Raw genomic sequence first — 10,017 nt, 5'->3', positions numbered from 1 at the left:
GCCCTCCGTGTATATTGATATTCAGCAACCAATTATTCCCATTTAGGTGCCTGAATCAGGAGTGCATACTGTTAAGTGTGGCCTTGTGTCTGACTGAATGGTCACCGTTTTATGTTTGGAGGGGGAATGAAGGACTGTAAACAAACTGACTGAAAGAATAGCTTGTGAAAATTGCTTCAATTAATACGAAATCCTGACACATGTGGTGGAACAAAAAAACATTAGTTATAAAGATGGGTACAACTATATTTCAGAGACATACTGTAAATGCCATACTATTTTGAAATGTTAATTTATTGATTTCTTTTTCTTCCCAGGTGCCAGGTGCCACGAATATAAATCTTCACTGACTTTGGAGTGGGAAACAACAGAATCGATCAGGCTTATCCACGACATTCCTTTATTTGTTTGATTAATGATCAAAGCATCTGAATGTAGACTGCATGTCTGCAGATTCTCTTGGCACTGGCTGCATTTTGTCTTAGATCAAAACCCTGTGTCACCAAGATCAAGCAGTTCTTTTGTGGGTTTTTGAATATAGACATAGGGTACAGAATAGATACAAAATGGGCATGAAGATGGGTGTTGGGAGCTTTTCAGATGACAAAGGAATGAATCATTTATATTTAAGAGTTCACTGATTAACTTTCAGATCAATGTAAACATTCACAGAGGCTGTCGCCATGATTTCATGTTCATTACGACTCTCATTGCTGTAAAACCAATTCAGCAATGCAAAGTATGTGACTTTGTGTATTTATGATTTTAATGTTGTTGCAGTATCTTTTGGTAAACACTGAAACCATGCTTCCTTATTATGGGATAAGTTTATGAAATAAAATGCACTGAAAAGACAGCAGAAGTCTCTGTTATTTGGATTTGCATTAGGGTCTGTAACATGTGAGGACACTGTGAGTTCTTTATCTGGCAAGGGAAGCTGTGCGGTTAGCCAAAGCACAAGGCGTTACTGTTATCCATTGATTTGTATTGCATTCACAGCCTTTTAGAGACATGGGAGACGATAGAGGAGGGGGTAGATTCGACTGCAAAGCCTTTTCATTTTGTATTTCACTCAAAATAATCTCAGCAAAAAACGTTTGTAAAGCGATTATAAATTGCCAACGAGTATGGTTTAATTATAGTGTTTTGGTTGTTTTCTCGTCCTATGCATGTATGCACTCTTACAGCACAAACCTGTCACCTCATCTTCAGCATGGAGGAGAGCTATAAGAGAACATGTAAATCTAAAAGCAACACGCCTGCACGTGAGGACGTTGTGTTCTGTGGGGGGGGGGGGGGGGGGCAGCGTTTTGTTTACATCTCCAAACATGCAGCAGAGAAGACTCGCTCTGCTTGGGTTAGCTGCAGGGCAACCAGGCTATTATGTAATACACCAGAAGCTCCCGCGTCACTGGATCCCGCGACGGTACATTTGAGATGTCGGCACTGTACAGCGCACCTACACACAGCACACAACACGGCGAACACTGTGTCCTTAACATGCCACACATTTGGCAGCGGTCACGTTTTTCAGCTGCTGGTGGCTCTGACCAATCAGAAGCCAAGGAAACGATCAGGTGGGGGAACGTGGCCACGTCAAGAGTGCGACGTCAGTGATACTCCAGCCATGGCCACACCCTTCACTACCAAATATGTCTCAGCGGCAGTAACGAATATCCCGTCTCTTGTATTTGTGGAGTCTAGGAACAATGGTCGTCAGATTAGTTGAGAGGGAGCCCACGGACAGCCAATAACCCACTTACCGTTTACAGCCTCACGGAGGACAATTAAACTGCTGACGGCTGTTGCCACCGCGCTCCGCATGTGACCGAGCGGACTGGGGAGGGGCAGTCAGTCTCGTGTACAGTACCGTGGTACACCAAGTCCTGTGTGGGCAGCAGGAGCAACGACCACGCCGAAGAAAAGAAGTAGCCCCAACCTTGACCCGGATGCAAGCTGATATCCCACAGGTTTGAAGACTGCATCGTTGCAGCGACGCCAGAGACAAAGTAGGCACATTCTCCTGTATTTCTCAGCCATTTTGTGGTGTTTTTTTTTTGTACGCATTATATTCAAGTTAACGCTCAAACGTTAGCTAGTATGTAACTGTTGTCAGATGTGCGTTAGCTAGCACTAAAATAGCTTTTGAAAAACAGCTAACGAGAATGCTTAATTAAGTCTCAATTGTAACAATGCGTTCGAATGTTTTCATTCTTGAACTGTTCACTTGTTTTAACATAGTTATAGGCCGTCATAGCAGAATGCTACAACGCTTAAGTAGCCCAAATTAACTAACATTTCGGATGTAATAGTTGTGGTAGTGAAGCCCATGTTTAAGTCTTATTTTGTTGATATCAACATTTCCTACTTAACCTTACATAGTTGGTCTACTAAATACTTTCAAGTCTGCATTTGGTGCAAAAGAGTTTTGTGCCTGCCACACTGCACGCCCAGACCTGGCTGTTATCTGGTAATAAAGGGTAATCATCTAGTTTTATATTGACTTGGGATCGTTTAATATGGGCGCTGTCAAGACCAGGAAGAAGCTGTCGTTTATATTATGTATTCAGTTGTTTTATATTAAAATATGGTCTACTGTGTTGTTTGATTCCCAGCTTTAGACTTTGATATGTTAATGTAGTTTTGTGAGAAATTGAAGAGCCAAGGACACTGTCCGTACAACAGGAAACAAGATGAGCACCAAGAGAAAGCCAGAGAATCACTCCAGGGCAGTGAACCGACCACGCATCATGAAGTCTGGAGCCTCCCGAACCGATTCAGAGAGAGACTCCGGATTCTCAGGTTGAGCTATGGTGTTGCTACAGCATTTTTGTGCCTAGATTATATTGTGTCACTTAACTGAACCCTCTAAACTAAACTCTTTTGTCTGCCCCGTAGATGCAAGCTCAGAACACATGAGCACAATGGAGACCACAGACTCCGAGGATTCACCCCGCCCTGTTGTGCGGCAGGGGCCGAAGACCTCTGGCTCGGGTCCCCAGCCTTCTCCACTGGCTGTTGTGGGAGGCTCCTACTCCAGCCTCTCTCCCATGATCATCATGAACAACGTCCTGCTCAAGCAGGTAATACAGGAAAAACACAGCTCTGAAACATAAAACCTCAGCTTATAGAACTGTGCACCTACAGGAATTATTTCTGCATTTCTGTTTAAAGATCCTGCCTTTTTTTTATAAATTGAGGCAGTGGTCAGCCGGATTACAAGAGGAAAAACACATTTAACTTGAATGTGTCAGCCCACTCACAGCTGCTTGGAATTTGTCACCCAAAAAAGATCATTTACATAGCCTGAAAACCATGAGTCATGTTTACTTAATTGTAGCTGTTTATATGACAAAGATTTTGACCACAAATAGCTAGTTGTAATTATTTATTCTCAGTTGTGTAGGTTATTTCAGGACCGCCATCAAAAGACCCAAAGTGCACATCCAGTGTGCATTTGCAAGAAAAAGCTAAATGCATGGGAGAAGCGGGAATAAGGGCAGTAAGGGAGTAATGCTGCGTTCCAGAAAACTGGGAAAAGTGCTCTGGAATGCCACTTGAAGTCGGATGTCCTACTAGTGAAGTCGGAAAAAATGAATGTACCGACTTCACGAGATGTAGCAGCCTGACGTCACTGAACAATGGCGGCGCCCACGGACATGCACACCTTGAATGTTAAAACATAATTTACCAGACTACAAAATGCATTTATCTGTTTTTTTGGTCATACTAGATATCGTCCTATTACCCAACATGATTTTTGCGTGAAGATATGTCACTATAATCTCTCTGCATAAAGTTGAAGATGAAGTGTAGCCTAACGTAACGTAACAAAACAACAACGAACGAGTCTGACAAAAAAGAGGAGGTTTGTTGAGTGTCTACCGAGAAAGTATATTACCTATTGCTGGTGAAAATTTTTTTTGGGAGACCTCAATTTCGATCATTGTCAGTTACTTCGGAAACAAAACAAATTATCTTGTCGCAGTCGGCCATGTTTGTTTTTTATGTTCAACTTCGTTCTCCTGGAACGCTTTGAGGTCGCATCTGGTACACTCCAAGTGGGATAAATCCGACATCCCAGCTTTCTGGAATGCAGCATAAGAGAAACTTTATTTGGTAACTGTGTAATGCAATCCAGTGTAATTCTGTTGGTTAACAGTGAAATGTCTGACTTGTGACAGCTGTCCCATGAGTGGGTCCAGTGTGGCTTTGATGTATGGTCAGTAGACCAGTGACTTATCCCAGTTTGTCAAGAAGACTGCTTGTCATCAACCTTACAAGCCATGCCTAATCTGTATGTTGCCTACCTGATTTTAAAAGCTTTTCATTTTGCCTTTGTAGCCTGGTGATAATGCTCCAGCTCTGAAGCCCTGGGGGTTTAGTCCTACAGTGGAGGTGGTTCAGCCGGTGGTTCAGCAGCCACAGGTGGTCTTTCTCCAGCCTGTTGTCTCTCGTCAAGCTTCCCCTGCCTCCAAAGATGCCACCTCTAGGCACAAACGCCCCAAGAAGTATCTTCCAATCCTGAAATCCTACCCCAAGATTGCCCCACATCCTGGAGACGGATCAAGTTCCTCAGGGAGAGGAACGGCTTCTTTGTGTTCCTCCTCTTCTTCGTCCTCCTCTTCTTTTTCTGGATCAGAGAGATGTAGCACTTCGACCTCCAGCCATCGGGAACACTGTCAGAAGGAGAAGCCGCAGAGAGGTCTGTGTGGTAGCACTAGTAACTCTGGCTCAGCAACTCCCAGTCTTCCTTCTACCCCCAGCAGCATGTCTCCACTGCTCCAGAGCCACCTTTCTCTCCCCACAACAGAAGCCAGCAGTAGTCCTTCTAGGGAGAGGCCTTCGTCGGTTGTCAGCCAGCCAGAGTTTATGTCCTCCCTGTCTTTCACTCACACCACTGGCTCTAAAAACAACACACTCCCTGTTGCCCTGACAGAAACCCAGGAGGACATCTCACTAGAAGAATGTAACCTCAGCGATGGTGAGTCAGATACAAAGAGGAAGCGCTTCTGCAACACTTACAACATCCTGAGCAAATCTGGCCTGCTAGATATCACACTCCGCACCAAAGAGCTCCTCAGGCAGAACCGACGCACCCAGTGCGACCTGGACCGACTGAAAGAACACACGGACCTGTTCCTCCAAGCTCTGCAGAGTGGCGACACCAGCATCCTTGTTAAGTTGCAGGCCAGTCTTCAGGAGGAAGAGAAGGAGAGAGCGTTTCAGACCACCTTAAAAGCAGATTAGACCTAGACTAGTGTTAAACTAATCCTTTAGAGCGACATATAAAGGCCAGGGTATGGTGGATGGCGAGTGTAGGGACAGATGGACCGAAAGTAATGTGCTCCACTATACACATCCACCCCCAGACTCTCAGACAGACAGTGTGCTGTGACCTACATTTTGGCTGCTGGCTGCCTTAGGGCCCCGACACACCAAGCCATCCTCAGAAAAATTAGTCCAGACGTTTTGTTGCTTTGTGACAAAAGTTTCCCTTGAACTCATAGTAATACTAAAGTTGGTGGTCAGTTGTTCTGCAACTGTGTGAGAAAAAATGTTTTAGTCGGCAGTTTGTATTTGTAATTAAGAAAAAAATATGGAAAGAAAAATAAGGACAGCTACATTGCTGTTTTTATGCCAGACATCTGTGAGAATAGTCTCATTGTATGCTCAGATTAGGAAGTGTCAGTACGACCTCCTTAAAGTTTCAGGAGACTGTACACTTTGCTTTGCTGTACCATGATATTGTCCATCTATGGAACTTGCTTCTGGAAAATTGAAAAACAATGTTATGTCCAACATTTGATGTCCAAGAGTTGATGAGTGCCATGAATGAAGGACACACTGCAAAAAATGATTGACAGCCACACGCTTAAAAGTGCTGCCCAGTGAACTAATGTTGGCTTGGTGTGTTTGGGACAAAGTAAGAGCAGAACCATAGCTCACCGTTCTGTCACACTGATCTTCGACTGAAATCGACTCTGTGCTGCACAAAAATATTTTGCTCATTGGCAATCAAGACCCAAAAGCTCTGAGAGATTTGGATTCAAGGCAGCTTTTAAAAAAAATAATAATTAAATGCACAATAGAGGCGAAGTGTCTCATACTAATTTAAACCCCTGAGACTTTAAACCTCAGCAGCACATTTGAATCTAAAATGAGAAGTTGGTATTTATATGAACAGGATGCCTTGTTACATAGACTGAAACAGGTTGACATTTCTGTTTTTTTTATTTTTTAACAGTTATATCATTATTGGTAATTGTTTTTTTTCCAGTGCTTCAGACAGCTAGTTGACAATGAAAAGACAAAAAAAAAAAAACTGTTGACCACATTCAGCCGTTACATTTAAGTCAGATCGGACAGACTGAAGGAGTTGATATTCTCACGTCACACCGAATGTTTCCGGGGCCTCTTGCCAGTCAGCATCCACAAATAGACAAACATGTGCCTAAAGTGTCTTTTCCGTTCCTGCTGCATTTAAAACCTGATTTGAAAGGCATGGCCCTTCGACGGGTTCAGGTTCAGCGTTCCCATCATGTTGATGGCAGATGGTCCTGTGCAGACTGGCTGGGAGAAAAGCTCTTTAGATGCTTCCCTGATAACATCCCATTGTAAAGGATGAGTCATGTAGTTAAACCATTACTATCAGTGACTTGTGTATGAATTATGTCATTTGTTTGTTTGTGTTTTAATATAAATGTGGGTGTAATTTAATGTGCAGACTTTTTCCTGTTTCACATCAAATATGCATTGTGTAAACTGTTAAACATCAAGTCAGACTTCTTGATGAAGTCTTTGTGCATCAGCTTTGGGTCTCTTATGTCTGTCCAGACTTTTTTTGTATATTACAAGGCCTAGAGTAAGTTCTTTATGGTTTCAGATGCTTTATTGTTAACTTTTCATATGCATATATATATTATGGCCTTAAAATCCAAACTCAGTGTATGTCACAACTTTGCATTTGCGGTAAAATAACGTAAACATAGCTCTGAAGCAATCTGTGGACAGAATTTACTGGCAGCTGTGGTACTGAGCATTATGAGTCATCATAAGCACATTAACAGTGCCCCAAACCATTTATAATTACATGATTTTTTTTATTACTATTAATAGTTTTCTTAATATTAAACATGTTTTTGCATTGTCTTTCTATTAAATGTCATGGTTATGTACTTGCTGTGCTTAAGTTGACTTAAAATGGCTAAAATGGCTGTCTAAGCCCATACATTGTACATTGAAACATAAATACAGTTGTTTAAAAAGTCAAACTTGTAATGACACCATTTGTCTTTGTCACTTACATTTGAGTTGGGAATGAATTGTGGGTTTTCTGACATCACATCTATCGTTGCATATCCAAAGTAAGAACTTAATCCTTTCTTTTTTGCTAACAGACTGACATGTCAACAGTTATGTCCTCACTCAGAGTGGTTATTTGACTGTAAATGAATTGGTTAGTTTCAGCTTTTAGACTCAAATGTAATGTGAGTCTAGGGTTTCAGTTCCTCTGGCTGATAGTTTGAGGTCATCCTGCCTGCAGCATTCATTTTCTCTGCTGCAGTGCACCAGATTCACTGTCAGCCAGTGAAACAGCCTTATATAGCTTTAGTTATTATTGTCGTTTAACTGTCCACAAACCCCCATCTGTCTTCTTCTACGCCTTTGTAATTTTCAGCTACTAGCTTTAAAATTTTAAGTTAGTTTGTGATGCAGAAGTTTTTCCTGCACATTAACTTTTCAGTGTGTTGTAAATCAATCTGCTTGTTCCCACTTCCTTATACTCTCAGTGACATCCCTACCTTTCTGGTGGTTCAGGGATCGATCTGATCTTAGCTTAGTTTGAAAGTTGCTGTGGCTCCAAATGAATCTTGACTCATGTAGTTTTTTTCTACTACTCTCTACTCTCCTTTAATCTTAAAAGAGCTCCTTGTGTCTTGGTCTTTCGACGAACTTGGACGTGGCTGGAACTGGATCTGTCTGATAAGATGTTGAGGCAATGTCACTGTGACACTGTTCTGAACTAAACTAGTTGATGTAATGTATTATAATTCAGAAGACCCACAATTCATTTATGAATAGCTTCTGGTATTTGTGTGTTAATGACACCTGCCGTGACCTGAATATTTCTTCTGACAACTGTTACAAATTTCTGTTTTGAAAGCCACTGTTGGCCCATTGCTAAATCACTTTTGATGCATGAAAAAGAAACATTAGACTTGCGTGTTGTTGTAATAGATGAGTCATTTCTTTAAATACCACATGTCCTTAATGATGGCCTTATTAAGACTCGAGCCAGGACAGCAGCAGCAGCAAGACTGCTAGTATTATTTTGGACTAAAACAAATGCTCTTTTTGCAGCTGTCACATTCTTCAGAGTCTGGATCTTACCAATTATAAATTGACCAAGAACACACCTCATATACCTGAGCTTAAAAGGATTCATTCAAACTCTTGTGCTGGCCAGTTTCTCCTTGGTCTGCTGCACAGCTGCAGATTATTCTTGGGACTGATGGTGATGTTGTGCTTTCTTAACGGTTCTCTGTACAATCTGGAAATCTTAAAAATGCTTTGAGGGCCTTTCTGCTGAAATTAGATCATGCTGTTCTGATGCTGGTTCACTGCCAGTGCAATAAATGCTTAGACTGGAATATAAAAAAGGTCAGTGAAGTTTTGGCAGATTAGCACAACAGTGCTGCTTACAGTAGCACATTTATTTATTGCAGAGTGACTGCCAGCCACCGTCAGAAACCTGAATGTTGCTTTTGTTTACATGGATCCTCACAGCTTGGGTTACTTTTTCCTGGTGATGGATCGTTTATTGACTGAACTAAATCAAAACCACAAGTCTCCGATGGCGCTGTTGTATAGGCAACGTGCTGTGTCATGGGTCGTCGTTGCTGTCGTCGTGGCGTGATCATGTTGTGTGACTACAGTTTTCTGTTTTAAAACAAGATGTTAATGGGACAAGAGTAAAGACTGCTGCAGCAGGAGGACAGCTTTTGTAACACTGGATTTCTCAGTGCATCTCAGTCCGCCTTTGTTCATTTTAAAGTTGCTGAAGACATCTCGGTAGTTAACCAGCAGCAGCAATGGAACAAATGATGAGTACAGTTTTCAGTTTTATGTAAATCAAGGGAATTGTTTTGGGGAACCACTCGTTTAGTGGAATTTAGACTGAATGTAGCTTTGCAGTCTGTCTTTTCTCAAAATAATAAATGCAGCAAATTGTTGAAATACTCACAGAGGATTTACCCAAACATTTTTTATGTGTTTTTTTATGTGTTTTAGTTTAAAACCTCTCAAGATCTGACTCTCGTTCTTCAGCTATAACAATCAAAAGATCAATAAACTTTAAGATCATTAGATAATGGTTCAATGTGACATGCTTCAGGGCTCTGTTTGTCTGTTTCATTTTAAGTTGGACTCATTGCTTGTGTAATAAATGTCATTCCAAAAAAAAGATGTTGGATGTCGATGTTTTCACATCTCATTTTATAGTGAAATGTATGCAAACGAGTGACACTGTCTCTTGGCTCTCCAAAGCCATTTTAAACAACAGGTTACAAGAGGAGACAAAGATTAAAGCTTGAATCATGGCTAGAATAGAGATTAGAAACAGTAAGTGGAAAATGTTTAATTTTAGATAACGCCTCATAGCTTTCATCACACTTAGCAAAATGAGAAAAAAGCACGAAGTTAAATATAATTATTTTCCTTTGTAGCAGAAAAAGTCAAAACACTGAGCAATGTGTGAATGTTGCAAATAAGAATTTCAGTATATTTTAATTTAGTTTTAGAATGAATGAGTTTTAGTTAATTCATAAAGTCTTATATGCAACAAAAGTTAAAAGACTTGTCACTTCTTTTTACTTTTATAAATAGTTGTTTTTAAGGTAGGCTTAGTGTACTTGATAAACTGAAAATCACTGACTGAAATGTAATGAAAATAAATGTAACTTTTGCCTTGTAGTTATAATTAACAGGTCAGGAACAAAAAAAGCAAATCAAATC

The 10,017-nt window shown here is 41.0% G+C and overlaps 1 protein-coding gene across 3 annotated transcripts; it reads left to right on the top strand.

The window, feature by feature from the left end:
- Positions 1-1,468: 1,468 nt before the first annotated feature.
- cipcb (CLOCK-interacting pacemaker b) lies at positions 1,469-9,704 on the top strand. Of its 3 annotated transcripts, none has more exons than XM_084559994.1 (4): positions 1,469-2,009; positions 2,686-2,802; positions 2,899-3,083; positions 4,345-9,704. In XM_084559994.1, exons 2-4 carry the CDS (start codon positions 2,694-2,696, stop codon positions 5,248-5,250), a joined length of 1,200 nt encoding a protein of 399 aa, XP_084416120.1. In that variant the 5' UTR covers positions 1,469-2,009; positions 2,686-2,693; the 3' UTR covers positions 5,251-9,704. The 3 variants fall into 3 exon arrangements, with proteins under 3 accessions (XP_084416120.1, XP_084416119.1, XP_084416118.1); XM_084559993.1 differs by having other exon boundaries at positions 2,642-2,802; XM_084559992.1 differs by having other exon boundaries at positions 1,470-2,009; positions 2,616-2,802.
- Positions 9,705-10,017: the final 313 nt, after the last annotated feature.

The sequence above is a fragment of the Chelon labrosus genome, assembly GCF_963514085.1.
Source record: "Chelon labrosus genome assembly, chromosome: 14".
Lineage (NCBI taxonomy): Eukaryota > Metazoa > Chordata > Actinopteri > Mugiliformes > Mugilidae > Chelon > Chelon labrosus.
Note: the sequence above shows the minus strand (reverse complement) of the source record. Positions and strands in the feature narration are given on the sequence as shown.

What these genes read in the sequence shown, in the direction of transcription:
- cipcb (XM_084559994.1), top strand. Translation starts at nt 2,694, where the DNA reads ATGAGCACCAAGAGAAAGCCAGAGAATCACTCCAGGGCAGTGAACCGA. An exon ending in GAGAGACTCCGGATTCTCAG is followed by an intron (nt 2,803 to 2,898) that starts GTTGAGCTATGG and finishes TCTGCCCCGTAG; the next exon opens with ATGCAAGCTCAGAACACATG. An exon ending in ACAACGTCCTGCTCAAGCAG is followed by an intron (nt 3,084 to 4,344) that starts GTAATACAGGAA and finishes TTGCCTTTGTAG; the next exon opens with CCTGGTGATAATGCTCCAGC.